Source organism: Microtus pennsylvanicus, chromosome 3 (assembly GCF_037038515.1).
Source record: "Microtus pennsylvanicus isolate mMicPen1 chromosome 3, mMicPen1.hap1, whole genome shotgun sequence".
Classification (NCBI taxonomy): Eukaryota; Metazoa; Chordata; class Mammalia; order Rodentia; family Cricetidae; genus Microtus; species Microtus pennsylvanicus.
Window position 1 is genome coordinate 69,839,213 of NC_134581.1, and position 19,514 is coordinate 69,858,726.

The following is a 19,514-nucleotide window of genomic DNA, read 5'->3' on the forward strand; positions in this document are numbered from 1 at the left end:
TGTGGAGAAGTTCTGAAAGTGACCTTATTCATGGCCTGTAGAGGTTAGACTGCTTAATCACCGCTGAGAGCACCTGGACTCAGAGGGACTGACAAAGGCTGTATGAAGCTGCTTTTGCGTGCTGAAAAGTTTTCTGTGTGCATGCTGTGGCTGGGATGTTCAGGCTAACATCTCAGAGCACCACCATAAAGTGTAGAATTTCAGTTGCATTTTAAATTTTGCTTGACATTCTACAGCTCTTTACAGTATTTCTTGTGCTGCAGAAATACCCCAGATTTCAAGAAGTAGCTGTACTATGTGCAATAGGAACACCTGTGGCCAAATGTCTTACCCGCTGATATTTGAATCTATGCTTGTATATGATCTTCTCTTGTATATTCAAATAGGACTCTGATTTGTCATTGTACTATTCTCTAGTTTCTTGGCCCTCAGACAGGTAATATTTGGCAAATTGTTTTGCCAAATATTATTAAAATCATATCTTCTTTCAGGGAATGGAAAACATATACATCAAATTTTTAATTTAGTGTGTGCGTGTGTGTGTGATAACTTAGTGTGTGTGTGTGTGTGTGTGTGTGTGTGTGTGTGTGTGTGTGATGTGGAGAGGGACATGTGCATGCTATGGCACTGTAGCACACACGTGGAAACCAAAGGACAAGTTTGTAGATTCAGTTCTCTCCTTCAGCTTTCACCTGGGTCCTTGGACTTGAACTCAGGTCATTGGGCTTATGTAGCAAGCGCCTTTACCCACTGAACTGGCCCTGAGTTGTGTAATTTCTCTGTTCTGTAGAAATATTTAACTTTAACAAAGTTTAGCGTGTTCTGCTTTTAAGTCCTCTAAGGAATTCTATCTTGGCACCAAGGAATTAAGAAAACATTTATTTGGAAATCATGAAACTGGCCTCTTTGAATTCACATGATGACATTTGATTTATGGCCCACTGATTACAGTTTCCGTGGCATCAAATGGGTTACAGAATTCCTTATGATACCTCTTTTTCCTTTTAATAGACCTTTTACCTTTCTTTCCTTCTACATTTTTTAAGTAAGAGATTTCTGTAAACATTTTTCATTTAAATATTCATATAAAATATTTTCTATCCTTCATATCCAGTTACGATAGTTAAAATATTGGAAGATAAAGTAGAATTTCACCAGAAACTTTTCATTTTCTAGTTCCAGGACAGAAACCAAAAAGCTACGGAGAAACCCTGTCTCGAAAATCAAAAAAAAAAAAAATTTAAAGTTCTTTAGACAGATTAAGAGATGCATCTTTAGTAAATTAAACTAGGGACAATCCTACTATGTTTTAAGTTCTTCTTAAAAGTAGACACTATCCAGGCTGGAGAGATGGCTCAGCAGTTAAGAGCACTGACTGTTCTTCCTCTAGTCCAGAGGACCTGGGTTCAGTTCCCAGCACCCACATGGCAACTCACAACTGTCTGTAACTCAAGTTCCAGTGTATCTGACTCCCTCAAACACCAACGCATATAAAAAAATAAAAAAGTAAACAGTTTCCGTATGGTTCTGCCCAGTTACAGAAGTTAGGCCTGCTTATTATAGTCATTGTGGAAAAGCCTGAAGGAGAAACCAAACATTCTCACTTCTGCTCTCACAACTCAGGAGATGGATCAGACCCTCTTAATTCACTTGGATTGTATGTCTGCAGTAAAGTAGGCTCCACTGTAAAACCTGAGCTTTTTAGTTCACTTTTTATTAACATCTCTAACTCTTGAAAAAAACACACTGTTTAAGGCAATGATTCTCAGCCTCTCTAATGCTGTGACCCCTTTTCTATAGCTCCTCATGTTGTGGTGACTCAAGCATAAAATTATTTTTATTTCTACTTCATAACTGTAATTTTGCTACTGTTATGAATTGTAATGTAAATATCTAATGTACAGGATACGTGATATGCAACTCCTGTGAAAGGGGCCCTCAACCCACAAGGGGTCGTGACCTACAGGTTGAGAATCTCTGGTCTGGAGCAGCATTAGGAGGCATCTTACATGTCACTGACCATATTTTATTTAACTGATTCGCTATCACTGAAAATAGAGTTCATTTTTCTCCATTGCAGTACTCTACGTGTTCCAGAGAATATTCTTTTGCATACATTTGCATATCTGATTGTTTCCTCAGAGCAGTTCTATCTCAGTGGAATTCCAGATGGAAGAGTCCATCCAGAGCCTGCAGTAGGGCCTGAGGTGCCACAGTACCTTCTACGAAAGTAGGGCCCGCCAATTACCGTTAGGAAACACTCTAAGGAAGACCACTCTTTGGGGGTCTTTTTTACTTTTATTTTCCAATAGACAAAATTGGTTGCAATTTCTTTGCTTTTTTGATTTGTATTTCTCTGATTACTTTGATTGTAGTATTATGTGATGGTTATTTGCATTTCTCTTGTAAACTGCTTTTTTTGTCTTTTGGCTCTCTTTTAATTGCCTTGTGTTTTGTTTTAGAGTAGTTGAACTTTTTTAAAGTGGGAAGTTATTTTGAATCACTTCTTTTATAGTCTTAAAAATCCTCAGTTCACATAATTATTTTCAACTGTTTGTATTTTTGTTCTTAAGTGATACATTTAATAATTTACACAGAAGTCCTTATCATTAATTCAGATTATTCCAGTTGAGTTCTTTTTCAGCACCAAAGTCCTCAGGCATAGCGGAATACATGTTTTTTAAAGTCCTTTATAAAGACTGTTGAATTGCTTCCTGAGAAAGTTATAATGTATATTTATAATGTATTTATATCCATACCATATTTCTTCAAAAATGGCTATCGCATCAAAACTCAGTTCACGTGGGCATGTGCTTTTCAATCTTTGCTAATATAAAAGTGAAAATGGTAGTTTTTGTTTTAAATTCAGTTTCCTGAGTATTTCTACGGTTGATTAGTCAGCTGCTTTATAGAGGGTTTAGAGTGATAGGAATCTTTCTGATTTCTCATGTATGTCCTCTTACATTAGAGAGGAAACCTTGCTTTTGCTCCTTAGGAGAAGGAATATTACTTTTATTACCTTAAATCCAGTTTGTTTTTAAAAGACTGTGTGTTTAATAAAGAGTTAACTCTAATCTTTAGAGTTAAATGATTCAGTTAACAAAAAAATTAACAGAATCTTTTTGATATTCTGATTTTTCTCTTGCTCATGCAAATTTGTCTCAAGTGTAGAACTATGATGGTATGCAGAGAAGCTAGTACCTTTGAATAAAGTGTTTTGTAAGTTGCAGACTTTCAGTATGCTTTGAGAAATTCCAAAGTTTGTTGTTGTTGTTTTTTAATCAGTTTTATTCACCTCAGTCTCACAGACATGATCATTCCTTGAGCATAGGAATCCCATCTGATTTGTTTCTGTATCCTAGGGAGAGTGTTTGCCATACAATGAATGTGTGATGAGTGAACTTTTAGAGAGGAGACTGAATTTGGAGTTGAAGACCTGATGTTGTTTTTGTGTGTCCCCTCCCCGAGCTTGATTTGCTAGAGCTCTACAACATGTGCAGATTATGTGACTTTTTTCTTTTGGGGGCAGAGCCAATAAAGGTTTTGGAATTTGGACAGAGGGCCTCATACATGCTAATATGTAATGCCTTTTGAATCAGCTCCTATTTGTTCTGCTTCTTTCATTTATTTGACAGAATTGAAAGATAAATTAGATAAAATACATTTAAGTATCTTGTAAAATTAAGAAGTGTTATGCAGTTGGCAAAGCCACTGTCATTATTACTGCATTTCTGAGAAGTTCTTGGCAAAGAGCTCCATCAGGCTCAGCAGAGATCCTTGTGGATCAAAAGCTCCACTATTATGTCTGGGCATTAACTAAGCTGTTTCTGTACCTCTCTTACATTTAGGGCTGGGTATGTGAATGAGTGAGTCCTGCTACCAAAATCTCCCAGGAGGGCCTTTTAGCAGAGCAAACTTGGAAGCCATACCTTGACCATGGGGAAGCCTTTTTGAACCATATATTTCTGCTTGTTGGGGGAAGATATTCATTCATTCCCAGCCACTCCTACCCGAAATAGTCGCACAGAAACTATATTATTTGTGATACTGCGTGGCCACTAGCTTAAGCGTATTTCTAGCTAGTTCTTATATCCTACACTAACCCATCTCCGTTAATCTGTGCATCACCATGAGGTCATGGTCTACTGACAAAGTTTCAGGAAGCTCCAGCGGAGGCATCTATCTCCTTTGGGAGCTATATGGCTTCTCCCTGACTCTGCCTACTCTCTCTATAAATCTTTTCCAGCCTGGCTATATTCTGTTAAGCCATTGGTCAAAAGCAGCTTCTTTATTCATTAACCAATAAAAGCAACACATATACAGAAGGATTTCTCACACCACCGCCCATCTGAGCCTGCTATATGAGCGAGACATAAACTTCTGTTGGGCTTGAATCATTATAGCTGAGCTTGTTAAAGGGGTTAGACTGTCCCTGCTACAAGGATCATGGGGACACTTGCCTTTTTTTTTTAAAAGAGTATAATCATCCTGCAGGTGTCATACATAAGGAGTAATGGTGTACAACTACACTTGTAGTAATAAGAGCGGGGCTGTGTCCCCAGCACCCCAGCCGCCCACATGGCTTATGCCCTGAAATAACAACACACAAACTGTATTCTTTTAAACACTGCTTGGCCCATTTCTATCTAGCCTCTTCTAGGCTAATTCTCGCACCTGGACTAGCCCATATCTAATATCGTTTGTAGCACCCCAAGGTGCGCTTACTGGGAAGATTCTAGCCTACGTCCATCCTGGGTCGGAGCTTCATCACGTGTGTCTGCCCAGGAGCTGGGAGCATGGCATCTCTCTGAGGTGTCTGCTCCCGAGAGGAGAGCTGTGGAGTCTGAGCTCACTTCCTCTTCCTCCCAGCATTCTGTTCTGCTTACTCCACCCACCTATGTTCTAACCTATGAGGGCCAGCCAAGCAGTTTCTTTATTTTTTTAACTAATGACCTTCCTCCATCACTTCCCCTTTTTCTGTTTAAACAAAAAGAAAGGAAGGCTTTAACTTTAACATAGCAAAATTACATATAACAAAACAGTTATCAAGTAAAAATTACAATAATCTTTATCATAACTAAGGAAAACTATAACTAACTATTCTTAACTCCATCAGACTCCAGAAAAATACAATACTACCTAAGCAAACAAGAAAAAAGCAACTTTTAAAACTCTAGAAATGACAGAGACATCTCGCTGCCTGGACAGTCACCCAAAGTTCCTCTGTACCGTTGGGGCATCCATCTTCGGCCTACAGGCCCATAGTTTCCAGCAGACATTTCCACAAAGCAGGAAATTTCAAAGGCAGTCACTATCTGCTTGTCCTGAAGAATGTCTCGCAGACTCTTTCATGAATCAGGAACCCCGAAAGATCATCTCGCCTTTAGGCAAGTTCAGTAGTCCTTTCTCTGTGGGTTCTCTGTGTCCAGTTTATGCAACAGTCCAGGCAAGAGCAGTTTCTTGCCCAAATGGCTATCAAACTCCATAAGGATCCTCTTCGATGCCCATCTTCCTCTCGAAGTAGATTGGTGCCGCCAGGACCAGACATGTCTCATTGTCATGAAAAGTCCTAAGTTATTAAAATATTTTAAATGCCATATTCTGTAGCCTTTGAGAGATATGAAGAATGCCTATCTGAAATATATCTCTATATATCTAGAAAATCTAGGTAACATGACTACAAACTTGACTATTATTTATGATTATCCATCAACAACCTATATTTCCTAATTATACATTACATTTTAAAAATGAACTACACAATCACACCTTATTCAAGATCAAAAATACATATACATATAACAAAATTGACCTTAAAATCCATACCAATGCAAATTCATACCTATATCATATCCCCCTTTAAATGTAAAAGAACATTTATAAACAATATTTTGAGAACATGGGCGCAGTTTTTTCTCTCCAAACTGCTTCCTGCTGAATGGGGGCGTCATTAATTAGGTCTTTCATGGTATAACCTGTGTGCTAGTTTCATCTCAGTTGGCAGTTGAGCGAAGCAATTTTCTGAAGATGTTCACAACAACCTTTCAGGAGGGCGTGGTCTATCATACCAAATTGGAATAGAAGAAATCCAGGGTCTGGTCCTCTGTGAAAACAAAAGAAGACCCACTCCAAAGCATCATATTCTTAGACCCAAATTTTGAAATCATAATACCCTTATATCCATTCTGGTTTAGCTTGGCAGCCCGTGTAATGAAATGTCTCTCTGTACTTAGCTCCTTTACAGTCAAAAATTTTAAAGAAAGCACAGTGTACATAATCCAGACTCTCTGTGAATTTTCCATTTTTACGTGGCTTATTTTTCTTTATTCCTTTTAATCTCTTAATTATCTGTACTCTGTTTCTTTAAAGACTTTACCTTTTTTTTTTAAACCATTAACTTTATTCTCTATATTCTTTTTCTTCCCTCTCTCAAGCCTACGTACATTCATCCAACAGTGTGACTCATTTAGTGGTCTGAATCTGTCCTATTGTGAATCTGCAATTTTTTACTATCCAGGAGTACTTTTGATTTGCGCCTTTAAATCACTAGGCGCTTAAGAATCTAAGCTGTGACATTCCTAGGTCAAAAACAGGTACTGCCTGCTGGCCCCGCCAGTCCAACGTGGCGGAGCCGCTCGTGCCTCTGATCCTTGCACATTGCACCACTAGCATGGCGGAGCTGCTTGCGGCTGAGCCATTGGCACGGTCTCAGAGCACTCTCCTTTCGATCCCAAGCGGGAACACAAACATCGAGTCCCACAAAAGCAGTTGAAATGCTTTAAAGCCAGAGTTTGCACTGGCTGCACAGTCCCAAGTAACCACACTTTAAAATGACACAGCTTTTTTTTCTGCTGCTGTTGCCGAATCAGGAAATCTCTCTACAGCACGCCACCAACAAACAGCAAAATCTGTGTTAAACTCTCACTCCCTTATTTTTAAGCCTTCTCAGGTTTTTAAGTGGATTTAGTCCATCACGTCTGGGCGCCATCTGTTGAAATAGGAGCGGCGGGGCTGCGTCCCCGGCACCCGGCCGCCCCAACGGCTAGCTTTACCCGAAATAATTACACGGAAACTGTATTCTTTTAAACACTGCTTGGCCCATTTCTGTCTAGCCTCTTCTAGGCTAATTCTCGCACCTGGACTAGCCCATATCTAATATCATTTGTAGCACCCCAAGGTGCGCTTACCGGGAAGATTCTAGCCTACGTCCATCCTGGGTCAGAGCTTCATCGCGTGTGTCTGCCCAGGAGCTGGGAGCATGGCGTCTCTCTGAGGCGTCTGCTCCCAAGAGGAGAGCTGTGGAGTCTGAGCTCACTTCCTCTTCCTCCCAGCATTCTGTTCTGCTTACTCCACCCACCTATGTTCTAACCTATGAGGGCCAGCCAAGCAGTTTCTTTATTTTTTTAACCAATGACCTTCCTCCATCATACACTTCCAAGAGATCCAGTGACTTCTGACCTCTGCAGGCACCTGCATTTACATGGTACACATGCATACATTTTAAAAATTAAAGCTTAAGAAAAAGATATATACAAAATTTCTTAATAATTATGCTATTTTTAATGTTATTCCTTTCTCTTAAATTCTGTTATATGGTTTTGACCCATCTCACAATAGAAGCTTCTTGTTGGTGAAAAGGTTTGGAAACTGTAGTAAAAGACATTTCATCGAAACATGATGTCTGTGAAACTGTTACCTTCCTAAAGAAAGTTGAAATTCCAACATTCCCTTGCCTTTTTTTTGGCAGTTTTTATGAAAGTTACCTGAAATAAGTGATAATACTTGTTCTGTCATACTTAGTAAGAATGGGCTCTCTTTAAATAATGTGGGTTAGAGGAGGTTCACTTGCTTCTTCTCATAGTAAACACAGACTATCAACCTAGACTACGCAGTGTTTGGAATTCTCTTGGCTAGAATGTGAAGTGCACTTTAGACTTCCTTTAGAACTTTTAATAGAATTAAAAATGGGGAATTTCCAATTACCAAATACCTTTTTAAAATAAGATTACCTTATTCCAAATCTATGACTTTCTAAAAGTCCTTTTTAGTTACATGGGGGGAAAAAAACCACAATTGTTTCTGAATACCTAATCATTCACCTTCAAAATCACCTTCTTTGGATTCCTATTTAGTTATGACAGTTCCTATTTTGTCATAACAGTTTAATAAATTTTAATTCAATAGATGTTACCTCACATAGATTAGTTTTAAGATTTTACATTTCAGGTTTTTCTTTTTCAAAACTGTACCTCTGTGGGGAGGATCTGGTAGGAGTTGTAACAGGGTAAAGAATATAATCAAAATTATATTGTATGGAAAAATTAGTAAAGATTTTAAAAGGCTTTCAGAGAGCGGAGAAAAGTCTACCTATATATTCCTTGGATCCTGTCACTTTCCTAGAAACTGCCATCGCAGCTGCTTCCCACTTGGCAGATACTTAGTCCATAGGTAATTTACAGTGAGACCATTGATTGAAAAGTGCTAAGACTTTTTCAGTTTAAAGTAACTTTGAAAAGTTGTTTTCCATAACACACTAAAGACTCTGCCAGACAAAAATTTATTGTGCATTGTAAATAGTAGAAGCTTAAGAAACGTGTGTTGCATAAATAAACAAATGATCATTGAATTAATTAAGCTAGCTGTCAGTGTCACAGACACCTACAGCGGCATCTCATCTCAGATAGCATTTGCTAAGTCTTTACTGGAAAATGTTAACAGTTACATACTAATTGTATTTATGTGTGTTTTGGACTATAGGTGGCTATAAAAATAATAGATAAATCTCAGCTGGATGCAGTAAACCTTGAGAAAATCTACCGAGAAGTACAAATAATGAAAATGCTTGACCATCCTCACATAATCAAACTTTATCAGGTATGACTTAGCCTTATTTCTCTTTGTGATTTTCCACATTCAACTGTTTGTTTTCATTGTGATTTTTACTTTTATGCTAGCTTTTCTAGTCTGTAAAAGAAATGTTTTCTTAAGCTAAACGTTAACTCTTTCTATATATTTAAATTTGTAAAAAAAATGGAACTAGGAAGCTACTTAATATTTAACCTTAAGTTGTCTTTAGATTACCTGCATTTTAAAAATTGGCGATTGCACCTGAACTTGCTAGATTTGCAAAGGTGTTGGTACCACAAATAAAAATGCCATACTTTTATTTAGAAAGCTATTGTTTATGTTATAAAATACAAAGGCTAACATAGTATGTATCTTAGAGACAAACTTTGTAATATGTAGATTCATGTCTTTTGTTCTTTTTTTGTTTTTGTTTTTGTTTTTTAGAGACAGGGTTTCTCTGTGACTTTGGAGCCTGTTCTGGAACTAGCTCTTGTAGACCAGGCTGGCCTCGAACTCACAGAGATCTGCCTGCCTCTGCCTCCCGAGTGCTGGGATTAAAGGCATGCGCCACCACCGCCTGGCCAAAATACACCATTTTTAAAAATCAGTTTTATTAAGAAAATTTTTTAAGTAAATTGCATATAAATTTATGCCATGTGTTTTAAAAAGAATGTTTTCTTAGATTTTTTTAAGAGCAGTAATTCATGTTTAATAATCAATAAAATATTTTTTAAAGTTTCTGTTAATTAATGTACCATACCTTTAAATTGAAACTGAAAGGCCCCAGTCTACTGACCTGTGACTTTGATGCCCTGTGATAGTTGTACCCATGGGATGCTGGACTTAATCTGTCCAAGTTTTTAAGATCAACTGATAAGTTTTCAGAAATTTTGTGAGCAGATAAGCTTCACATTAGTAGCTCAAACTCACACATATTTATATCATAGGAACAAAAAACTCGGAGCCCTTTTCTCAGAGGTTCAGTTTGCTTTTACACTACTATTCTCAGGTGGGCTACCTAAATATCCTTGGGATTGTAAGACAATATTAAAGCTTCTAGTTTTATTTATTATGTCCTTGAGTGCATTTTATACTGGGTACACACACATAGATTGTTAGATAGATAGATAGATAGATAGATAGATAGATAGATAGATAGATAGATAGATAGATATTATAGATATTTATACATATTGTACATGTGTACATATATACTTGTAAATAATCGTATTGATTTTATACTGGGTACACACACATAGATTGTTAGATAGATAGATATTCTATATATTTATACATATATGTACATGTGTACATATATACTTGTAAATAATCTTATTGATTTTATACTGGGGTACATATACATAGATTGTTAGATAGATAGATAGATAGATAGATAGATAGATAGATAGATAGATAGATAGATAGATATTCTATATATTTATACATATATGTACATGTGTACATATATACTTGTAAATAATCGTATTGATTTTATACTGGGTACACATACATAGATTGTTAGATAGATAGATAGATAGATAGATAGATAGATAGATAGATAGATAGATAGATAGATAGATAGATAGATATTCTATATATACATATATGTACATGTGTACATATATACTTGTAAATAATCTTATTGATTGAAAATTTCAACTTAAAAAGTTCGAAACCATCAGCTTATGATAATCCTCCCATACATGCAATAATATGTATATTGTACCACTCAAAGTATTTCCTAAAATTCTAAAACTATACAGATTTAAGTCAAATTTGCATCAGATTTTCCCTATAAGCATTTGTTTTACATTTCTGAAGGAGATAGGTCTATAATCATTTTAGAAGGACTAATGAGCCATGTCCTAAACTGATTCCCGTAGGTCACATGGTACAAATACATGTATTTGTAAAGTCAAGTTACTGCCTAATTTTTTTAAATTCCAAATTTTCAACAGCTCTTATTTCTTTACTACCGTACTTATTTACTTATCTGATGAAGCACAGTCCTAAGCCTGTGTGTTAGTGAAAATTAGTTTCAGTAGACGACAATTAAAAGGGTGTTAAAGGGCTTTGAGAAGGTATTTGGCATGCATTCTAGATGACCTCACTTTGGTCCCCAGAACCTACATAAAACTAGGGACTTAATTTGATCTCCAAAACCCATGTAAAAATGACAAGAATAGTGGTCGTACACACTCAAGATTCCAGTAAAGGGAGATGTAAACATGGATCCCTGGGGCTTGCAGGGCGGGTCAGCCTAGCTGAGGAAAACCTGAAGCTGACCTCTACCTTCCACACACTTACACACATGTTCACATAACACACATAAACATACAATGCACCCACACATACATAGGAGCGGCGGGGCTGCGTCCCCAACACCCCAGCCACCTGCTCGGCTAGCTTATGCTCTGAAATAATTACACGGACACTGTATTCTTTTAATCACTGCTTGGCCCTTTAGCTTTTGCCCTTACTGGCTAATTCTGATATACCGATCAACCCATCTCTAATAATCTGTGAGCACCAGTCTTACCGGGAAGATTCTAGGTCGGAGCTTCATCGCGTGTGTCTGCCCGGGAGCGGGGCATGGCGTCTCCCTGAGGCGTCTGCTCCCAAGAGGAGAGCTGTCGAGTCTGAGCTCACTTCCTCTTCCTCCCAACATTCTGTTCTGTTTACTCCACCTGCCTATGTCCTAACCAATAAAATGGGCCAAGGCAGTTCCTTTATTAGCCAATGACCTTCCTCCATCACACACACACACAAAGTATACAGAAAAATAGTTTTAAAATGCTTATCTTGAGTCTGAGTAGTGTTTGTTCATATAGTGGAAAAATCAAATTGGTAACAATGATATACTTTCTTTCTGAATCTAGAAAAGCTAATTTAAATGAAAATATAAAGCAGTAGAGCTATGAAGAAGCAGCTTGCAAGCAATACTTTAAAATTACAAGTACCTTGTAACAATATTAACCAAAGCACAGTAGGAAAGAATATAGATACTACATTGTGCTAGCTCAGTTAAACAGCCTTGATAACATAGCACTCACAGCCTCAAGTGAAGAGTTCATGGAAAGATCTTCAGAACTTCTTTAGCCTGTGTTCACCTCCTTTAACCTGAATAGGAATGCATAGGAATCACTTTTGTTAAATATATATATATATCTCAATTCTAATTCTGCAGTACTGGAATCAGGCTTGAAATTCTGCATTTCTAGCTGAGCTGTGGATCCAGATTTATAACAAGAATCTAATAGTCACAGGAATGATGGGTTGAGTATATGAGGCTTGTAAATACTTCTGACTTCTGAATAGTTCATAACTTACTCTTTCACTAAAAATTTTAATTTATGTAACCCTATAGAATGTGGTAAAGTAATCCTTTCTGTCTGACTAATATAGGACCATTTATCAATAGGTAATGGAGACCAAAAGTATGTTGTACCTTGTGACAGAGTATGCCAAAAATGGAGAAATTTTTGGTAAGTTTTTTCTTTATTTTTATTTTTTTGTAACTTGAAGTCACTAGCCTGCATGAATGTGCTACTTCATATTAATTTTTCTGGTTATTTAGTAATTAACAATATTTCAAGTCTTAAACTATTAAAATTCTAGGTAATTTAAAATATGGAATATAACTTATTTTCTTACATACATGATTTTAAAAATACTTTTTAATTTTCTTATTTGCATTAGAGAGTAGATAGTAAAAGAAAAGGAGAAACTTGTCATCTGATAAGAGACATTTTATTTCTTTTTACTTTTTACCATTTTGTTTATTGAGTCCTGCTATGGCTTAGCTTTGAGGGGATTCATTGGTGGCCTGCGTGTCATCTTATGGCTCTTATGCTTAAGTCAGGTACTCCCTGTAGCTGTAAGACCTCAGCTTCAGTGGGTTTCTTTCAGGCATTTGACTGCTTTCAGTTTGGGCTAAGATATATAGGTTGCTATGGACATTCATGTACAAATCTACCCTGAAGTAACATTTGCCCTGAAACCTAGTGTAAGAATTTTAAGATAATAGACTCCTGCTTTGCCCTGCCTGAACATTATGGTTTTGTCATATTGTGCTTGGATCAGAAGACACCACTTTTACATTTCTCTGTATACGTGAATATTTACACCTTTGTTTCTTTGGGTGGGTACTTAGTTTCATGTAGAGTCATTTTCCTTTGGCCTGAAGGATGCTATTAGTATTTTTTGTAGTGCAGGTGATGAAATCCTTCCATTTTTGTATATCTAAAATAGCCTTTATCCTTTTCTAATATGGAGGATTGAACTGGAGGCAATTTTCACCAATTTTAATAATTTGATTATTTTGTGTGGTTTTCTTCAAGATTCTTTGGATTAGCGTTCACAAGTTGTTTGGATTTGTAAATACAGTGTTTTTATTGAATTTAGAAATTCTTCAGCCATTGTTTTCTTAACTTATTTCTGTCCCACCTCTTTCTCCTCTCTTTAAGAGTCTAGTCCAGTCTTGCCTAGTCTTTTTAAAGAATTTCCTTTTCCTATGTTTCATTTTAAGTAGTTACTCTTCTGTGTCTTCAAGCTCACTAGTTCTTTTATTCTGCAATATCTAATATATTTTTCCTAGTTAAATGTATTTTTCACCTCAGTCAATGAATAGATTACAATCTGATTTGAACCCTTTGCATGTGTATCAGGGGGCTCATGTCTTTACTTGGCTTTTGAACATCTGAGATACAATAAATTTTTACTGTCCATGTCTGCTAATATCCCGTATGTCTGTTCAGCTCTGGATCAGCTTTGATTGGCTACTGTTCTCTTCTGTTTTGCTCATATTTTTCTGCTTCTTTGCATGAAGGATGGAGGGATAGGGTGAAAGACAAATGGTCAAAGAAAACCTCACTGCATGGGTCTATATATATGGAGAAAAGAGGATTATCAGGAGATAGAGAAGAACAAATACAGAGAGTCCTTGAGGCCACAGAGTTCTTGGTATGTCTAAGGATTAGCAAAGAGGCCACCATGATTGGAGAGAAGAAAGCACGAGGGGAACAAGAGGGAGCAAAGAGAAAGACTAATAAGAGAGGCAGTCAGAAAGGTAAACGGGAGGAGGAGTGAGGAGCAGATTTAGGGACTTTGTATCTATTGTAGATACTTTAGCTCCTACTCAGATTTTCAGTAGTGATTCTCATTAAGAGTTAAGCATGGGGCTGTTGAGATAGTTCAGTGGGTAAGACCATTGGCTGCTCTCTCAGAGGACCCAAGTTCAATTCCTAGCACCTACATGACAGCTGGACTGTAACTCCAGTTCCAGGGAATCTGACACCCTCTCTGGCTTCCATGGACACCAGGCACATATGTGATGTACAGACTTTTGTGCAGGCAGAACACCCATACAATAAAATAGACTCAAACAGACGAGTGCCTGGGTCATCGTATTCAAATCATCACTGAGACACACTGCTGTTTTCAAAGTAGATTGTAACCAAAATCTGGTTAGGGGGTTTTGAAGTAGTTAGTGTCAGCTCTGGTTAGAATGTACAGTAATATAGGGAGTCATTGGTGTGTGTGTCTGTCTGACTATCTGTGTTGCACTTGTGTAAATGTGGAGACACAGATTGACATCAAGTGTCTTCTTTAGTCACTCTACACCTTTTGAAATTGGAAGCATGCATGGTCTTACTGAACCTGGAACTTGCTGTTCAGCTATGCTGGCTAGCCAGCCAGCCCCAAAGATCCACTACCCAAGCATTTGGTTTACAGGTGCACACCACCATGCTGGAATTTTACATGGGTACTAGGAACTTAAACTCAGATCCTTTACTGAACCCGTTTTTTATGTAGGTACAGAGGATCTGGATTCAGATCCTAATGCTTGTACAATAAGGGCTTTACTGGCTGAGTCATCTTCTCTTTAGCCCTTCAGTACATATTTTTAAAGTAAAATCAATTTGATTTCTTGTCAGATAGAGACTACTTAAAGTAGTGTGCATAATTATGGGAGTAACTAAGATCTAGTTCCTGAGGCACTTAAATTAAAGAGTTAGGAAAAGAGGAGAAGACAGAAGATGAGACTGGAAAGGAAGAAAACATGGTTTGCTGGAAAACATGTGAACCAAGTAGTCTCAGGAGGATGAGTGAACATCTCTGTCAAGTGATGCTGGTAGATCAAGAACTGAAGAGTGGGCATTGATATCACCGTTTTGAAGTAGCGAGAGCAAATTTGAAGGAGCAGCTGGACCAAAACCTTGATTAAAGGTGTTTAAAGAACAAATAGAAGAAAATGGTGAGTGCAAACAACTTTTCAATGAGAGAAATGGGAAGTAGTTCACAGGATCAGTGAAGTCAAGAGAAGGCTTTATTAGGTCGTTACCCATTTTTAAAGCTTTTTTTTTTTTTGTTTGTTTGGTTTTTTTGTTTTGTTTTTTAAGACAATATTTCTTTGTGTAACAGCCCTGGCTATCCTAGACTGTAGACCAGACTGGCCTTGAACTCAACAGAAATCTGCTTGCCTCTGCCTTCTGAATGCTGGGATTAAAGATGTGTGCCACGGTAACCAGGCTAGATTTTTTTTTTCTTTTTTTTTCGAGGCAGGGTTTCTATGTGTAGATTTTCTTTTTTTTAAACTTTAAGCTGTAGTTTAAACTAGAAATGGTTTTACATGTTAGGTGTTATTTTTATGAAAAGGGGATGGTCTCAACTTTTCTTTTTGTTGAGATCTTTGAAATAAGCTTGAATCACACTCAATTTATATTGAGACACACTTTGTGCATTTTCACATAAAAAGTTTATTCTTAATGTAAATTATCTAGGGTAAATGGTCAGTTTAAATTCTGAAAAGGAGACTTTTTAGATAGAGAAGCTGGACAGAGAGTGTTAGTTAACGTTCCACTTTGGTACAGTTCATTTGAGTACTGAAGCCAATGAGTAATATAATTTAATTTTAAAATATGATGAAATCCTTGGATAATATTTACTGTTTAGAATGGAAGACTCTAGAGGAATCAAAGACCATTTAGTATGATTTATTTTTATTTATTTTGGCTTTGTTATTTATGTGGGTTGTAGCCCAACAGAACTCAATGTGTTTTCTCACAAAAACTATCTCTCTCTCTCTTTCTCCTCCCCCCCCCCCCCTCTCTCTCTCTTAATTTTAACTTGGCTTCATCATGTGCCAAATCTTCTAAGCTGAGATCCTTGGTGTCGGTATTGATTTCATCTCCAGCATCCCTCTTTGGATGATTTGAAATTCTGCCGGTGCTTCCTACATGTCTCTCAAAAAACATGCATCTCTCTATCCTCCTTTCTCCTCTGTCTGTATTATACAGTTGTTAATTGATTTATTTAACAAGGTCTCCAGGATGTTTCTAGAATTATCTGTTTTTTCCTATTCCCTTTCTTTCTCCCTCTCTCTGTTTAAAGCCTCACCGTATAGCACAGGCCTCAAATTTTCAAATCATCAATTCTCCTGCCTCTGCCTCCTTCATAGAGGTAGGATTCAGTAGTGTACCACTAACCATGATCAGGGTGTCTTTCTAAAACACAAGCGTAATCATGTTAGTTGTCCTCATTTTCTAATTTGTTTAATGACCATTAAATAGAGGTGGGTACGGGGGAAGGAGTAGTTTTGAAAGTAAGGTAGTGGCATAAGAACAGTTGTTAGAAAAAGATTAATTTTCATGTAGCTTCTATATGTGATAATATGCAGTTCAAGCAACATCTACCAAATAGTGAAAAATATGTGTAAGATTTCAAATGAATTGAGCCAAAAATGTGTTAAGTCAGCTGGAAATGTAATAAAAAGAACCACATAGAAACAGTAGTGGAGTTTTGTTTTGCTATATTTTAATGTTTTATCTTTTAGACTTAGAACTTCGGAATCACCTTTTACCTTTACAAGTATTGTTTTAGACCTACTCTGTGCTGGGAGGGTGTGGTATTCCTCTTTATTTCATCTTTTTTCGCTCTTTTATTTTTGTATTTAGTTGGCCAGCAAACCATACTATGTTCTTGCAAAATGACTTGAAATTGAATCCTTCTGTTTCTGCAGTCATCACCCTAATCTAGGCTTTCATCACCTCATGTCTCAATTTGTGAAGATCTCAAGTTTTACCATACTCTATTTCTTCGCTAGTTAAGTATATTTCAGTGTACTTAGTCCGATCTTCCTGAAATAGCTTTATTATATTACAACTGTATTAATAGCTTTCATGTATCTCACTGTTGAAAACTAAAACTCTCCAGTCTATAACTAGGTGAACTCCTAGTTGTGCCCAGCTATTCCTTGCATAATTTATTAATAATCGTTAATCTAGACAATCAAATTGCAGATTATACTATCTGCTTTACTTAATAGGTCAACTTTTTTTCTCATTTCCTCCATCCTTTCTTTCACTCTCCTTTTTCTTCTCCCCTTTTCCCCCTCTGTTTTTATATCCAAAATTCTAATTTTTGCAAAAGTATGCTTGCGCTAGTGTAAGGATAAACTAATTTTTTTTTTTTAAGGTTTGTTCTTTTTACCATTCTGCCTTCATTTCTACTGACATATTCTTCTCTTCCTCTAAGGCAATGACATTCACTTTAGCTCAATTAATTTGGATTTATTTCCATTTCCCTTGTGTGCTAGTTCTGTTTCTAATTTTACTTTTAAGAACAATATCTTCAATGCATCATGAATTTTTCCCCTATATGTAAAAGAAGTATGCTAAGGAGGTGTGTAAGGACCAATTGTAGAAGACCTTGTGTGTTAGAATAAAAGGTTAGCATTATTTCTTAGAATGACCATCCTTCAGCCCAAAGGTGCTAGTGTGTAAATGATGTTTCAGGAAGATAACCCAGTGTGGTGTATAGTCTGAAGTTGAGGAGAAGAGGGGAGGAGACACAATTTAAGAGACTGTTTTATTTACATGGGAGGAAAAGTCTGAATTAAAATGTTAGATACCAGGATCACATAAAAATATTTTAAGTATGAAATAATTCCAGTTCTAAAAATAAGACAGTTGATATTTGTTAAGCATGTCCAAGTTAGGTGCTAAAGTATTTAATATGATCATGTAAATCTCAAAAAAAAAATAAATAAAAATAGAAAAACCTTCTAAGGAAGGCTCTGAAAGATTTAGAAATTTGGATTCAGAAATTTGGCTAAAGTCACACAACTGTTAAATGACAGACTAGCCTTGGATGAGTCAGTGAGGCAATCCCAGAGTCAATACTGCCAGTAATTATACTTTACCATCTCCGCAGGAGGTCTTACTGACTCAGGGGTAGGATTTGGAGCAGGTATAAGTGAAGAAAATGCTTATACTATTGGCAACAATACGTAAGTTTGGCTTCAAAGTGGAAAATGATGAATTAGATGTTAATGTGTTAGAGGTAATAACCCGGACATTTAGTTTGATGTAGATAGTTGCCATTTGAAGATATGAGAAAAAATTCAAAAGTGAATTTAGCTGCAACAATAAAAATATAACAGCTTAACAGTATGTAAAATATTGGAACCAGATCCTTCACTGAAAAAAATATTCAACAATATTAGTTATCAGGGACATACTAATAGAAAATCCCAGTAAAGCAACATTCCACATCACCTAAAATGGTTAAAATTAGAGATGGAAGCACTAAATGGAAGAAAGACTGTGAAGCAACTAGAACTCTCATACTACAGGTGGAAGTGTAATTTGTGTAACACTTAGGAAAACAGATAATTTCTTATAATGTTAAACATGCATTTTCCCAATCACAAAAACAAGAAAAGAACAAGTGTTCTTCCAAGTGATTTGCCCAGGGATGTTTATATCAACCCTTTCATAATGCCCAAAAGAGGAGCAATCAAAATCTTCATCAGTGGCTAATGTATCCAAAGCAGTCTATGATATGGTAATGCAAACTAAGATGGCTCTGAAGGCAAAAGGCATACAGTAGCACATAAATAAACCTTATAGGAACCACTGAGCAAGATCACAAGACTACAGTTTATAGCCAGGCATGGTCACGCATGCCTTTAGTTCCAGAACTCAGAAAGTCTAGTCTACAGAGTGAGTTTGGACAGCCAGGGTTACACAGAAAACCTGTTTCGAAATACAAAATAAAGCAAAGGCATGCATTGTATGGTTCCATCTGTGTGCGGTTCTACCACAGGCAACAATGATGGGTGGTTATAGAGGTTGGGAAGTGGTTGTCTTTAGGGACAGGAGACTGTAAGAGCCTTTTTATCACCTCTTGATATACAGTGGGAATCTCATAGCGATATCTGATCATCTGTCACAAGACCCTTCTGATGCTCGTACTGGTTATCAACCACCCAAAGGTTCCTCTGCAATGTTGGGGCATCCACCTTCAGCCCACAGGCCTAGAATATTTAACAGACTTTTCTATGAAGCAGGATTTTTGAAGGATTTTCCTACCTTGTCTTTACAAGGTTTTGCAGCCACTCTCTTTTGTGTCCTGCTTGTCCAATTTGAACAGCACACCATCAAGGGTCAAGGCAATAGAACATACAAATTTCAGATTTGTACTTGTGGTAGGTTGAATGTATGGCCCCCATAAGCTCCTAGGGAGGGGCACTATTAGAAGGTGTGACTTTGTTGAGTAGACATGGCCTTATTAGAAGAAGTATGTCACTGTGGGGGTGAGCTTTAAGATTTCCTATGCTCAAGATATCACCCACTTCTGTAACAAGAGGGCTTGCTTGTTGGGGT

At 37.0% G+C, this 19,514-nt stretch overlaps 1 protein-coding gene across 5 annotated transcripts in view; it reads left to right on the forward strand.

Annotated features, from left to right (window-relative positions):
• Positions 1-19,514, forward strand: part of Sik2 (salt inducible kinase 2) — a 109,471-nt gene that overhangs the window by 4,078 nt on the left and 85,879 nt on the right. For all 5 annotated transcript variants that reach the window (XR_012910024.1, XM_075965924.1, XM_075965923.1 and 2 more), the window contains exons 2-3: positions 8,758-8,874; positions 12,269-12,332. Coding sequence is in view for 4 of the 5 variants with exons in the window: in XM_075965924.1 (XP_075822039.1) it covers positions 8,758-8,874; positions 12,269-12,332 (181 nt within the window). In the remaining variant the exon portion in view is untranslated. The remainder of the gene's footprint in view (positions 1-8,757; positions 8,875-12,268; positions 12,333-19,514) is intronic.